Here is a 15798-nt window from a genome sequence, read left to right as displayed (position 1 = left end):
AAATTGAGAACATTTTATTTGCATAGTGTTAAGGGAAAAGGCTCTTTTTAAAAACCTCTTCTATCGCTGTCCTACCCCTCTGTCCTCAGTCAATACCTGAATTTTGAGCCACACTCAACAGTTTTTTTTTTCTCACTACCATTTTAGGACCTAAGATCTCTTCCCCACCTGTCCTTCTATCTTGGGTACCTTTCTCAGCAAGGTCTTTGCTGGTGGCCTAGAGTTAGAAGATGAGCTGTGAAGTGGTTAAGGGCCAGGGATCCTGAATCCTGGTCCTGACAGTTACCAGCTCTGTGACTTGGAGCAAGTTATCTGACTTCTTTGTGCCTCTGTTCTTTCTGGTAAATGGCAGCTAACAAATATAACTACCTCCCAAAGAAGTGTGAGGATTCAACACGCCAACGCATAAGATGCTTCACACAGCGCCTGGCCCACAGTAGGCAGTCATAAGACTCGTTGCTGTTCATGCTTTCTCTGCTGTGGCCCAAGATCAATCCGCAGATGGAAATCGCTTCTTTGGAAGCAGCCTTGGGAAGAGCAGGGCTTTTCGAGTCAGGGTGATCCAGCAGGAATCCTCACCCTCTCTGAACTTATTTCCTCATCTGTCAGACCGAGTACCCTTAACTTCCTGCAAAGTTGTTTGGCATTGAATCGCTTGGATAAGATCATATATTTAATCATGTTGAGAAACACATGAGCATTCAGTAAATACTAGCTCCCAAGGAGAGGAGGAGATGAAAGCCCATCCCCTCAACTTTTCAGAGGATGAAAATAATCTCTGACAGAAACCTGTAAAATGTCTCAGGTTAGAAAACAACACCTGCTTTGACTGCATTGATTTTCTTCCCATTACTCCTGTGGGTTTTCCTTCTCCACTCCACCTCCATCTCTCTTCCATGTGGCAAATTGCCTCACCAGATGGCTTGATCCAGCACCTCTCTGGGAAACTGTCTCTGATGTGCTCAGGTGGCTGGTTCCAGGTCATCTCCTGTAGCCCTCTGTTCCCATCTCTCTCAGCAGAGTGGCCTCGGCAGGGACGGTGGTACAGTTTTACATTCTCCATACTTAGCATGGAGTGCTTACTAGCACTCAGTTAATGTTTGTTGAAATGTGTATACCTACTCTGATTCTCCATTTAGTTTAGGATCACATACAAAAGCAGTTAATTTTAAGAAAAAATGAAATTTAGCTGTAGACTTCTATTAAGGTCCATTCTTTTTTCTTTTTCTTTTTTTTTTTTAGATAAGTCCTCCCTATACAGCCACACTAGCCTAAAAATTGCTCTGTAGATCAGGCTGGCTTGAACTCACTGTTCTCCTGCCTCAGCCTCTAGAGTGCTGGGATTACAAGCACACACCACCATGCCCAGCTAAGTCCATTCTAGTGTAGAGATTGTGGTTCTACTTGGGAAATTTTAGCGTGTAGTCATAAACAAGGATTGAAAGCTGGAAACATAAATGCCATGAATATCTTATGCAAATGCTTGAATTTTACATGTCTTAGTTACTATTGATAAAAGCTCACTGTCATCATAAACAGATCATAAATATTCATTAATCAGTCATTTGGTTTGGTGTTCATTTTTAAGGCTTATTTTTTCTTTCCTTCTGCTTTGACTGTCTTTTAGATATTCATCCAAATGCTTTGAATCTAATCTGTAGTTTTTATTTGTCTTCTCTAGAGAAATAGTGAAAGATATAAAATCAGAAAGTAATGAAAGCTATTTTGAATGTTCTTGTTTATACACATATAAAATTCTGTTAAAGTAAATAATTGCTTATGTGATAACAGAAAAATCTGTATCTGTAGTCTAAACTTTAACAACCAGTAAGTTATCTAACCAAAAGTTATTAATTCTGATGGAGTGTTAACATCGGATGTAATCTTGGAAAAGAATATTGCTGTTATCCATACACACTAGGTTGTTGTGATCTGGGTCTCAAATGTCCTCCAAATGACCATGTGCCAAAGGCTTTGTTGCCAGGCTGCAGTGCTATTGGGAGGTGGTGGAACCTTTAGGAGGTAGGGCCCAGTGGAAGGAAGTTAGGTCACTGGGGTGTGCTCTTGAGAGGGACGTGGGCACCCCTGCCTTGTCATCTATCTCTCTTTGCTTCCTAGCCACCAAGAAGTGACCAGCTTTGCTGCAGTACATGCCTCCCACCAAGGCCACAGGCCCAAATCGCTGGTATCAAGTGACTATGGACTGACCTCTGCAGCTCTGAGAGTCACACAAATCTTTCCTTCTTATAAGTTGATTAGCTCGGGTATTTTGTCACAGTGAAGGGGAGCTGACTAACAGATATAGAAGGGACAGGAAGTAACGTAGGAAAGTGCCATCCACATGCCAATCTCCCTTTATTCCTAGCATACTGCTAGCCACCTGCTGAAGCTGACAGACACACAGGACTGTTCAGTGTAACATACAAAAAAAGTCCATCCATTTCCTTCAAAGCCACCACTAATCAACCATCACTCCAAGTCGCACCACTTGGCTTGGCCTGATAGCCCAGCCTCAATACCCAACTGCTTGCCTCCCTTCTCAACTGGGTCACCACCCTGAGACTGCCCACAAGGGAAATTCTGTAGAAGCTGAGGAAGGTCTTATCTCTAGTTGACTAGTAACCAAAACACGCACGAAGAGATTAACCAATTTGCCTGAGGCTTTCGATGAACACAAATCTGATTTGAAAATTGAAACTAAAAGCTTACATTTTTAAGTAAACATTTTGCCCACCCGATTGCAAGCACAGCACAAATCAAGTCTACCTTTTGCAACACATCTGTGTGTGTCAACATCAAATTTTATTATTAAACAATGTTACTTCCTTTCTCCTATGTTAAAAAGGAAAATGCCTGTGCTATACCAAATACCAATATAAAAGTTTCTTATATTTACCAAACACACATTGGACTTAGTTGTCCTGCCCTTTAAATTAAAGGGTGGATTTCTAAGTTGCTTTAGTGTTTGATTTCGTATGTATTTTAACTCATAAACACAGCTCTTTCTCTTAGTATTCTGATTTTTATTTTCCTTTTCTCCAGCTACATGGAAAACATCCCTGTTGAGTATCTTAATTTAATGTGTGTGTGTGTGATATCCTTTCAGTGTTATTGCATTTAAACATTGTTGTTATAGGTTTACGTAATTGTATATTTAATGCATTTTGAGGAAGTCTAGCTTTTTAATTCTCTAAAGAGTACACCGTCAGTGCCATCTAGTGGCCAAAGAGAGAATTAGCATTAGAATGGACTGGCATTTTAAAAAAAAATACTACTTAGAAACAATATAAACAAAAGTAAATAAAAATCCCTATAAGAAGTAATTTCTGGCTGGGGGTATAGCTCAGTGGTAGAGCACACGTTTAGCATTCATGAAGCCCTGGGTTCAGTCTCCAGCACTGAAAAACAAAGAATGTGACAAATAATAGTAATTTCTGCCAGGCAACTAATTTTGTCCCTGCTTGGTACATCAAGAAGCAAATAGCTCTAATCCCCCTTCCTTCTAGCTTAGATTTGCCACCTTATGGTAGTCAGCCATTCCAAATTCTTTTCATTTGTCTGCAAAACTGTCCAGAAAATGAGAAATTATCTCCATTTTATAAAGAAGGTATTCAGAAAAGCCCAAAAATAAAATTAAAATTCCCTGAGGTTTCACACTTTAGTAACAGAGCTGAAATTCAAACCCAGGCCTGCCACATGCCACAATCAGACACCACATCAGACATGAGGACCTGGGGCAGGCTCTGGGGACCAGCCGAGGGCCTGACGTCATGGACACATGATATAGCAGAATAGAAGGCGTCGTTGCTCCTTCTTGGAAACAACACAAGACTGTTTCTGGTTTATGGAATCACTCCTTCGGTCTGAGAAAATAGCTATTGGTCTTCCACTAAATTTTCTCTTTTTCAGAATAAACAAATCCAGTTCCTTCAACTTTTTTTTAGCTCTGTAATCTATTTTGGTTCCCTTTTATGGATATAGCTCATGTAATGTATTTCTTCCTCAGAATGTAGCTCCAAGATTTCACAATGAATTTCTGGTTATGGCACAGAATTTGTGGAAGTCGTGTTATAGACACTGTAGGTTGAGGCCACTTCCCTTTGTCCTTGCTCCTGAAAAAGAGGACTGCTAATATGAGTCAAAATGCATATGGGGCTTTTTTTTTTTTTCTGAAAAAATTTTTCCTTTGGTTCTGTTCCCACAATCTGAAGGGATCTCTCTCTCTCTCTCTTCACCCCTTCCTTATCTCTCCCTCTCCCCGATCTTCCTTCCTCCTCTCCCTTTCCCTTCTTCTCTCCCCCACAGTCAGAGAAATGGGGATTGACTTGGGCCTTGCCCATATCCTCCCTGAGGTAAGTGGAAGGAGGGCTTTATCCCCCAGAGGCATATTACCTTTGTATTTTGCCAGAAGGGAGGGATGAGAAGGAAGCCTAGCTCCATACAAGAGCCTTTTGCAGTGCCACTAAGAAACTGGAAATGAGCACTAGGTTTATTTGGGTTTGGGATTTTGTTTTGGTTTGTTTATTTATTTATTTTTGCAGTGCTAGGGATCAAACTCAGGGCCTTGAGTATGCTAGGTAAACACCCTCTGCTTCCCCAGCCCGAGGTTTTTCATTTTACTTTCTAACTTTGTAATTATGGCATTTGACTTCACAGTCATTGAGTTTTGCATTTCTCTAGTGACACTAAACATTGCTGTGTTCATGTTTGTATTTTCAGTTATAAGAAGAGAAATGGTTGAATAAGAAAGGAAATAATATATCTTTTTTTTTTCAGGTTTATCAGTAGGAGGCAAAACATATAAATCAAGTTAGGCTGTTTCCTAAAGACATATTTATTGTCCTGAGGAAAACAAAATCCTAATGATTATTTTAAAAACACTCAAGGTTCACGGCATAGAGCTGGAAATTATTTGTGTTCCTGCTAGCTGGAGTAGAGAGACCTCATAATTGAAGGGACTTTGGATAGACTTGAGAAGGGTCAGGCCCAGATAAAGTTGTCTTAAACTCATAAAAAGCTTAAAAACAATCTGAAAGCTTCAGACTGATTCAAAGGATACTGAATTGCATGTCAGAACAAAGGACAGTCTTATTTAAAGGAATATAACAAAATTCAGCACCTAACACAAAATGTATAATTTTCAGCCTCCCATCAAAAATCACCAGTTATGCAAATAAGCAGGAAAATATGGCCCATAAATAGAAGGAAAAAATCAATTAACATAAATAGAATAAATGACAGGATGATAGGACTAGCAGACATGAACCCTCAAGCAACTATTATACAACATATAAAATATATTCACATAGCCAAAGAAAAGCATGAATATGAAGAAGAAAGAAATGGAAGATACATGAAAGACCATAGGAACATAGAGAGACACAAATAAATTTAAAATGTTAAAAATATATAGTGTATGGGGAAAGTTGCAGACACTGCAGCTATGTATAAACTCTTAAAAATAAGAATAGAGAGAAAAAAGACAGAAAAGAAAAAGAGCCTCAGTGAGCTGTAGGAACCATATCTAGACACGTGCAGCTGGTACCTCACAAGAGGGACAGAAAAACATTTGAAGAAATAATGGAATTACAGCTAAAATTTTTTCGAGTTTGATAAAAACTATAAAGTCACAGACCCAAGAAACTTAATGAATCCCAAGAAGTCAGGGCTAGCAGAGTGGCTCCAGTGGTAGAGTGCCTGTCTAGCAAGCCTAGCAAGCATGAGGCCCTGAGTTCAAGCCCCAGTACCACCAAAAAAAAGAAACCCAAAACCAGGCAATCATACCAAGCAACATTATAATGAAATTGCTGAAACTCGAGGATAACTCTTGAGAGTAGCAAAAGAGGGCTGGGGTGCAGCTTGGTAGTAGAGTGCCTGTCTGGCATGCACAAGGCCCTGGGTGCAGTCCCTAGCACTGGGGGAAATAAAGAAAAACCATAATAAAGAAAAGGAACAAAGGACTACTTAAAAATATAAACACATATAAAGGAGCAAATTTAAAAATAAATATCTGCATGTCAGGAAACTTGCAAGACAAAGTATATCGAATGACAACTTTAATATGCTTCTGAAAGAAATTGTGAAACCTAGATATTCTGAACCCAATGAATAGCTCTCTCTAACATAGTTTTTCAGACTAATAAATCTGAATACATGGATAAAATGAAAAAAATTCTCAAAAGACAACATCTCACAAGACTCAAAAACAAATAATTAGGGCTGAGAATGTCGCTTATTGGTAGAGCACTTGCCAACCGTATGTGAGGGCCTAGGGTTCAGATCTTCGATACTGAAGAAAAAAACAAAGGAAGGTGTGGGCATGGCAGTACAAATCTATAATCCCAGCAAGTCGGGAGACAGACAGACCCTATTTGAAAAACAAACTAACAACCAAAGGACTTAGGAACATGGCTCAAGTGGTAGAGTGCTTGCTCAAAACCATGAAGTCCTGAGTTCAATTCTGAGTATCACCAATAATAATAATAATAACAATAATGAATTTTAAAAATAAGTAGAAATGGCAGCCTGAATAATCCTGTATCTAATCAAGATAGATTATAGCTAAAAACCTTTACACAAAGACAACACCAAGCCCAGATGTCTCACTAGAAAATTTTTCCACACATTTGTGAAAAGCATAATTCCAATATATACAAAATGTTTCAGAAAATAGAAAGCAACCCTTCCCAATACCTGTTATAAGCTCAGTGTTGATAACAAAGCCTCAGGTAGTACATAGAGACCAATATGCCTCATACACATACATGCAAATTTTAGCAAACTGAATACAACCATAAAGTATAATTTTAAAAGCCGATTTTTAAATGATTTAATTCATCATGACCAAGTGGGGTTTATGCCAGGAATGTAACTCTTGGTTTAATATATAAAAAATTCAAACAAGTATCTTTGTTTACTTAAAAATGGCCCAAAACAAGGGTACTGATGCTGACAATTTGGATATGCCAAAGAGAAGCTGGAAGGGCTTCCTTTAAGTGAAAGGTCAAGTTGACCTTTGATCTGTTTTGATTGGTTTTTAGGCAGGGTGAGAGATTGGGATCTAGTTTCAGTCTTCTACATACAGATACACAGTTTTCCCAAAACCATTTGAAGAGGCTTCTTTTCTCTAATGTGTGTTTTGGCATCTTTGTCAAATATCAGATGGCTGTAGCTGTGTGGGTTTATTTTGGGGATCTCTATTGTATAACATTGGTCTATGTGTCTGCTTTTGTGCCAATACTGTGCCATTTTTGTTACTGTGGTTGAAATCAAGTATTGTGATTCCTCCAGCATTGCTTTCTTTGCTCAGAATTGTTTGGCTATTCAAGGTCTTTTGTGTTTCCATATTAATTTTTGAATTTTTTCTATTACTGTTAAGATCGTCATTGGAATTTTGAAGGGAATTACACTAAATCTCTAGATTACTCTCGGTAATATAGCCGTGTTCGCAATATTAATTCTGCTGATCCACGAACACAGGAGGTCTCTCCATCTTCTAATGTCTTCAATTTCTTTCTTTAGTGTTTTTAGTCTTTATTATAGGTGTCTTTTACCTCCTTGGTTGGGTTTATTCCCAGGTTTTTTATTTATTTCTTGAAGCTATTGTGAAAGGGATTGTTCCTGATTTCTTTCTCAGTGTGTTCATTTCTGGTATACAGAAACACTGCTGTTTGTTGTATGTTGATTTTGTATCCTGCTTCTTTGCTGAAAGTGTATCAGCTTTAAAAGTTTTCTAGTGGCAAATCTTAGGGTCTTTTTAAGTACAGGCTCATATTGTCTGCAAATAGGAATTATGTGAGTTCTTCATTTCTTATTTTTATCTCTTATTCCTCTCTTTGTGTTACTGCTCTGGCTAAGAATTTAAGCACTATATTGAATAAGAGAGGAGATAGTGGACACCCTTGTCTCACTCCTGATTTTAGAGAAAACTTCTTTCAGTTATTTCCTCATTTAGTATAATGTTGGCTATAGTTTTGTTATATATAGCCTTTATTATTCATTCCCAGTTTCTTTAGTGCTTTTATTATGAAGGGATGTTGAATTTTGTCTAAGGCTTTGTCTAAGGTGTTCGAGTCACTTTTGCTGAAAAGCACTGACCTCTTAGTTGAGCCCACAAATTAACTAAAAACAGGAAAAGGTTGGCATCTCTGTCTCCATTTTGTATCTGCCTTTGCTCTTAGTCATTCTCTTGACAGTCACTTTACAATCACCTCGTATTCCAAAAAGGACAAAACTGATAATATCTTTATGACAATGAACTGGAGCCACCTGGAGCTGTCACCCTCTAGTGAAGACAATTATCCCAAGAATCCTCTCAAATGGGAACCAGATTACTGCTTCCAAGTAATAACTTTTCAAAACTGGACCAGACCACCTGCCTGACCAAGATTGCGGGCTCCACCAGCCATGAACCCAGAACTCACTAGACCACCTGCCTGACCAGCCAGACCACACCTATGACTCTGGACTGTTTAACTATGCATAACTTTGTCCCCTGTCCCCAGTTCTTTTGTCTATTTAAGCCTATAACTCATGTCTGTACCTGAAGAAGGCTGAAGATGAGCTGAGTGCTTACTCTGCCTCTTCTGACAGCATGTCCCAAGCCATGTAATAAACCTCCTTTCTCTGCCTTCACCATGCCTCTTTATTTGGCATTTAAGGGCGAGTGGCTGGACCTGGCATATGGAATCTCAGGAGTTTGGGTCTTGGGTCCAAAACTCCAGTTTCATTGCCATGATCATATGATTTTTGTCCTTGATTTTATGTGTTGTATTATGTTTATTGATTTGCATATGTTGAATCATCCTTGCATCCTTAGAATAAAACCAACTTGATAATAGTATATAATTTTTTACATGTTGTGAATTCAGTTTACAAGTATTTTATTGGGGATTTTTGCATCTGTGTTCATTGGGGAAATTAGTCTGTAATTTTCTTTCTTTTTTGTCTGCATCCTTAGCTGGTTTAGTAGTAGGTTAATTCTGGCTTTATATGATGAGTTTGAAAGTTTTCCTTCCTCTTCTATTTTATATAACAGTTTGGGGGGCATTGGTGGTAGTTCTTTTTTAAAGGTTTGTGGAATTTGGCAGTGAATCTGTCCAGTCATGGGCTCTTGTTTTTTGGAGACTCTATTACCACTTCAATCTCATTTTTCATTATAGATCTGGTTAGGTTGTTTATAGCCTTTTGGTTCAATTTTGGTAGGTTATCCATCTAGAAAGTTATCCATTTCTTCTAGATTTCCCAATTTATTGGAATATGTTTTCAAAATATTCCCTCCTGAGCCTCAGAAATTCAGTAGTATTTGCTGTAATATACCTTTTGAATCTCTAATTTTCCTTTGGGTCTTCCCTATCCTTTGTTTTTGTTTTTTTTTTTTTTTGTCAATTTGGCTAAAGGTTATTTATCTTTCCAAAGAATCAACTCTTTATTTCATTGATCCCTTGTACTGTTCTTTTACTCTCTATTTCACTAATTTCTACCCTGACCTTTATTATTTCTTTCCATCTACTAATTTGGGATTTGGCTTATTTTGTTTTTCTAAGAGCTATTAAGTTATTTACTTGAGAGCTCTCTGGTTTAAAAAAATGTAGGCATGCATAGCTATACATTTCCATCTCAGCACTGCCTTTGCTGTAGCCCACAGGTTCTGCTATGTTCTATTCAATTTACTTATTTTTAGCTTAAAGAAATCTATTTATTTACTTATTTTTGAAGCCTATATTTTAAACATTGTTATTTGTATATATTAATTGTACAAAGGGGTTTCATTGTGATATTTTCATACATGCATACAATGTACTTCAATCAAATTCACCCCTCTATTCCTCTCCCTCATCCTCCTCACCCCATTTTTAAAATGATTTCAACAGTTTTCATTGTTCTGTTTTCATACATGTGTTTAAAGTACTTCAACCAACCAATAAATAAATAAATAAATAAAGTACTTAAACCATATTCACCCCCACTTCACCATCTCCTTTCACCCTTCCCCCTCCCACTGGTACAAACCTCCAAATAATCTGTTTAATATTTCTGTCATTCAGTTGTTCTGCATGTGAAATGTGACATTTGCTCTGTCTAGTTAATTTTGGATGCTTCCCAAAATTCACTTGGGAATATTGATAATTTCTTTCTTTTTTTTTTTTTTTTTTTTGCAGGTATGCTGTTGTCAAAGCTCGGACTGCTAGAGAAAGAAAAATGTCACCCATAGCCAAATATTCAATCAAAAAAATGCCTCTCTGCCCAACTCCAAGTAAATTGGATTCAATCTACTTGTTTTTTGTTTTTAGAGCTAAAATATTATTCACAGTAATTAATTTAAAATATTTTTCAGCTCAAATAAGTTTAAATATTTGAGGCCTAATTTTTTTATTTCATTTTTCAGGCTTCTTCAACTCATTGTAACAAAATTAATTCAATAATTCAATTACATAGGAATTTAAGCTTTTAAAAATTGGATTGCTTAGACTTTCAAGCTTACCACCTTTTTAAATAGGTTAATATACAATTTGAAAATTTAAGGTTTTGTTTCAAAATGTAAAAAATGCAGCCAAAGTCAGGCATTAGTGACTCATACCTGCAATCCTAGCTACTTAGGAGGTTGAGATTGGGAGGATCATGGTTCAAGGCCAGCCCATGTAAATAGTTCCCGAGATTCCATCTCCAAAATAACCAGAGCAAAATGAACTGGAGGTGTGACTCAAGGGGTATCGTGCCTGCTTTATAAACCCAAATCCTGAGCTTAAACCCAGTCCCACTAGAAAAAAAAAAATGCAGCCAAAACAAAATGCTTGTAAACTGACACCTAAAACTCTCTAGATTAGAGATCTGTAGATTTTAGACTCTGTAGATGTATACAGAGTTTAGGCAATGTGACTGAAAAAAAAGGAAGCGTGTTAGTCGTGTTTTTGTGCTATAAAAAATTAATGTTTTTCATCCGGTTGCCAGTGGCTCACGCCTGTAATCCTAACACCTGAGAGGCTGGTATCAAGAGGATAGTCATTCCAGGCCAGCTTGGAAAAAGGGCTGGAGGCATGACTCAAGCAGTAGAGTTCCTGCCCAGCAAGCACAGAGCCCTGAGTTCAAACCCCAGTACCACCAAAAAAACAAAAAACAATGTCTTTTTCCAAGAGACATTGTTGGGATAGGTGAAGGGCAAATCTTAGGAAGAGAAAGGTGATATAACCTAGGATAGAGGTCAGCTCGTGTGAGGGGGCAGCATGACATTTGGAGTCAAAGAACTTAGGTTTGGAAACCAACTTTGTGTGCTATGGAAAGGCCCCCTAAGTTCTGAAGTTCAGTTCTTTTGTAGAGAAGAAGTTCTGTCAATATTAATTTAGGATATCTTGCCCTGTCTCACAGGACTCAAGACTAAATGATTCCTTTTTTGTAAAATTCTTTATAAACTGGAAAGTACTGAAGTATCAGTTTTTCCTGTCACTTATCTGTTAAACACAGCACTGTATAAATGGCAGGCCAGCAATACCTTCCCTCAGTGGTTCTCCATGTCCACTTTTCCTTTCCCTGGCCCAGCAGCTCCTCTTCTTGGGCTGGTGTACCACTCAGCATTCCTCCTCTCAGTCACCAGCCTGTCTCCCCCTGCAACTCTGACGTCGTGCAGACTTGAGGTACCCACAAGCACCAGTAAGATCTGCTGTCTTCACCAGCCCTACTGTTGCTTCCTCCATGGTGGTTCCACTCCTCCCTAAAATCTGTCTTCCAACAGCCCAGCATTGCATCAGTGCAGGACTGTTTGGTTATGTTGATGTTTCAGTAACAACTGTCCACACTTTGTCTCACTGGCTTCCACAGCTCAGATGAGCTTACGTTTTCAGTCTCAAATCCTCTAATTATTTCCCATTTCCTTCCTGATAGGATTTAGACTCAGAAATGGAAAGCCCTCAATGCCCTGATCCCTGTCTGTCTCCTTCTCATCCCTCATGCCACACTGACCTAATGAGTCATGTTTATTTCCTGAATTATTTTTTAAAAATGTGAGAGGTACACTGTGTTTCCTCATACCCACACCCCAAACACTCTTCCTTCCCCTTCTTTAATTCTAATACTTAGGCATCATATGAGATTCAATTTAGGTACAGGTTAAGCATTCCCTAATCTGAAATGCTCCAAAATTCATAACATTTTCCCCTGTTAAATGTGCTGAGGTTTGAGCTCAGAGCCTTGCTCTTGCTAGACAAGTTCTCTCCACTTTAGCCAAGCCCCAAGCCCTTTTGCTTTGTTTTTTTTTTCCAGATAGCATATATACCACCAAGCGCAGCTTGTTTTTTGAGATGGGGGGGTCTCATTAATTTTTTACCCAAGCTGGCCTTGAACTGAGATCTTCTTGATCTCTACTTCCCAAATAGCTGGGATCCACCATGCCCATCTAAAATCCAGAACTTTCTGAGTGCCAACATAATGCCACAAGTGGAAAATTCCACACCATGAAACCTAGTTTTGTGCATAAAATTATTTAAAATATTGTCTGAAATTAACCTTCAGGCTATGTGTATAATTTATATGTGAATCATAAAATAAATTTGGTGTTTAGGCTTGGGAAATATTCATTCGTGCTCTACATCCATAAGCAAATTATAATTCTTGGCCTCTTGACTTTGCCCTTGGCCCGGGGCTTGTTTGGGTCAATGGCCTAGGAGTGGGTGTGATGGGCCCAGGTGTGGAAAGGTTTGCATGATCTGGCTTGCTCCTTTTCACTTTTGCCACCCTCACAAGAGCACGTGTAGACTTGCTCTCTGGAGGCATGGAGCCTGGCTTTTGCCTTCCAGGTTTGCCAACCATTTCCCAGCCAAATAGGCCAATTCCTGACTGACCTGCAGACATGTGACCTAAGTGAGTGCCATTCTGTGTGTTGCTAAGATTTTGTGGTTGTTTTTTGTGTATCAATAGTGAGCATGCCAGGACATCAAAGGGGAGTGTGACTCATGGTCCCTTGTGTGCATGTCCGTAGTTTGCCATTGAGAAAAACTTACCTGAGATGGGAGATGGGAGGGAAGAAGAGGCTACTATGCTTGGTAAATTGTGCATATCAGGCATGACAGCTTCCTCAGACAAGGTGGCTTCATGGATGTCTCCATGACCTCATCACTTTTGTATACTTCATACCTATTTATATGTGCCTCCTTGTTCTTCATGACACCTGACTTCCCACTCATGTCTGTGAGACAGGCTAATGTAGGCAGCGATGGTTTTTAGATTCCCCAGATGTAGCGTTCTAGACCTTCCCTCCCCTGGTTGTCTCAATTGTATATCAAATTCTTCACTCATGTGTGTGTGTGTATATGGTGTGCATGTGTGTGTACCAGGTATTGATCTCAGGGCCTTGTGCTTGTTAGGCAGGCACTCTTCCACTTGAGCCATACCTGCAGCCCTTAATAGCCATCACTCTTCTATTAGTTGTAGTGGCTCTGTTTCCCTAAGTAAACCCAGACTGATAATAAGAGTGAATGGAAACAAACCACTTGGCAGTAACCAGAGCCTAACAATCAGCACAAATTTTAATACTTTAATAACCAAATTGTTCTAGGATTATAAAAATAAATTGTAAGACAGGGACGTTCCAGGATCCATCCTGAAAAAGACCTACAAAATATAAGAAATTAGAATGTGTGCCTTCATAACTTATTTTGTTAACACAGCATCAAAATCCCTGACTTTAGTCTTGGGCTTCTGTAACACCTTTTCCCTAAATGTGGTTATAAGTTGATGAAAATGTTGTAAATGTAGGTCAAATGGACGAATTAACAAAGAACGAAATGATTGAACCAAAAGGAAAGAATAATTTGTGACAAAGGTCCTTACAAAATGTGAACTTTCAAAACCCATAAAAAGTTTGCCTGTCATCATTCATGGTCTTCAGTATTGGGCTCCCAATGAAGGAACACTTCTCTGTCCGTTATTTTTTCTGCTAAATCCATTAAAGGTCTGCTTTTTGTATTTCCCATTGCAGATGAAGTTTCTACCGAGTCACAGTCGGAAATACATAGTGACTCAGAGTCTTATGAAACACAGCGGACGAATGAAATCTCATCATATGATGAGGAATCTGATGAATCGTGGGAAGAGGAAGTGCAGGATCTGGTTGCCTGGACGAAAGCTCTTGATGTAGATATTTTAGAAGGTGATGTCTAACACTCCAGGATTTAAAAGTATATATACCTCAACTATAGCTCAGCTTCTTGCTCTCAGAACTTGAATTGGATTTCTTTTTGAAATTGGTCTCATCTGCTTTCTGCAAGTACAAATTAGAAAAATACAAGTATAAGTCAGTAGCCATGTTGCTTTGAGTTTTTTTTTTCTTTTTTTTTTAATTCATTTATTCACACATCCATACATTGTTTGGGCGATTTCTCCCCCCTGCCCCCTCCCCCTTCCCTCTCCCCCCCACCCCTCCTTGCTTCCAGGCAGAACCTGTTCTGCCCTCTTCTCCAATTTTGTTGAAGAGAAGACATAAGCAATAATAAGAAAGACATAGCATTTTTGCTAGTTGAGATAAGGATAGCTATACAGAGAGATTCCTAGCATTGCTTCCATGCACAAGTGTATTACAACTCAAACTGATTCATCTCTACCTGACCTTTTCATTACTTCCCAGTCACTTTCCCCTATTGATCTCTGTCGTTTTAAGGTTACTGTATCAGCTCCTCTAGAGTGAGAACATCAAACACTTTCAAGTTTTGGGTTTCCTACCTTTCCCTATTCCTCCTGTATGTGCTCTCCTCTTAGCGTGTGACCCAAGTCCAATAATATTACTGCACTTGTTTTAGGTCTAAAGTCTACAAATGAGGGAGAACATGTGATTTTTGGCCTTCTGAGCCTGGCTAACTTTGCTGACAATGATGTTCTCCAGTTCCATCCATTTAACTTGCAAATGACAGAATTTCATTCTTCTTTATGGCTGAGTAAAACTCCATTGTGTATAAATACCACATTTTCTTAATCCATTCGTCAGTAGTGGGGCATCTTGGCTGTTTCCATAACTTGGCTATTGTGAATAGCGCTGCAATAAACATGGGTGTGCAGGTGCCTCTGGAGTAGCCTGTGTTGCATTCCTTTGGGTATTTACCTAGGAGTGGGATTGCTGGATCATATGGCAGATCTACGTTTAGATTTTTAAGAAGCCTCCATATTTTTTTCCAGAGTGGTTGCACTAGCTTGTATTCCCACCAGCAGTGTACAAGGGTTCCTTTTTCCCTGCATCCTCACTAACACCTGTTGTTGTTGGTGTTTTTGATGATGGCTTTTCTAACAAGGGTGAGGTGGAATCTTAGTGTGGTTTTGATTTGCATTTCCTTTATAGCCAGAGATGGTGAGCGTTTTTTCATGTGTTTTTTGGCCACTTGAATTTCTTCTTTTGAGAAAATTCTGTTAGTTCAGTTCCCCATTTCTTTATTGGTTCACTGTTTTGGGGAGAGTTTAGTTTTTTGAGTTCCCTGTATATTCTGGTTATCAGTCCTTTGTCTGATATATAGCTGGCAAATATTTTCTCCCACTCTGTGGGTGTTCTCTTCAGTTTAGAGGCCATTTCTTTTGTTGTGCAGAAGTTTTTAAATTTTATGTAGTCCCATTTGTCCATCCTTTCTCTTAGTTGCTGAGGTGCTGAGGTTCTATAGTGGAAGTCCTTGCCTATATTATATACTTCCAGAGTATTCCCTGCTCTTTCCTGTACTAACTTCAGAGTTTTGGGTCTGATATTAAGGTCCTTGATCCATTTTGAGTAGATACTAATATAGGGTGATAAACATGGATCTAGTTTCAGTTTTTTGCAGATAGATAACC

At 38.7% G+C, this 15798-nt stretch overlaps 1 protein-coding gene across 1 annotated transcript in view; it reads left to right on the top strand.

Moving 5' to 3' along the window:
• Positions 1-14283, top strand: part of Ube2u (ubiquitin conjugating enzyme E2 U) — a 53385-nt gene extending 39102 nt beyond the window's left edge. The window contains exons 9-10 of the mRNA XM_074079884.1: positions 10161-10255; positions 13970-14283. Coding sequence (XP_073935985.1) covers positions 10161-10255; positions 13970-14151 — 277 coding nt within the window. The 3' untranslated portion in view covers positions 14152-14283. The remainder of the gene's footprint in view (positions 1-10160; positions 10256-13969) is intronic.
• Positions 14284-15798: the final 1515 nt, after the last annotated feature.

This window comes from Castor canadensis, chromosome 7, assembly GCF_047511655.1.
Source record: "Castor canadensis chromosome 7, mCasCan1.hap1v2, whole genome shotgun sequence".
Lineage (NCBI taxonomy): Eukaryota > Metazoa > Chordata > Mammalia > Rodentia > Castoridae > Castor > Castor canadensis.
This window is presented reverse-complemented; position numbering and strand designations above follow the sequence as displayed.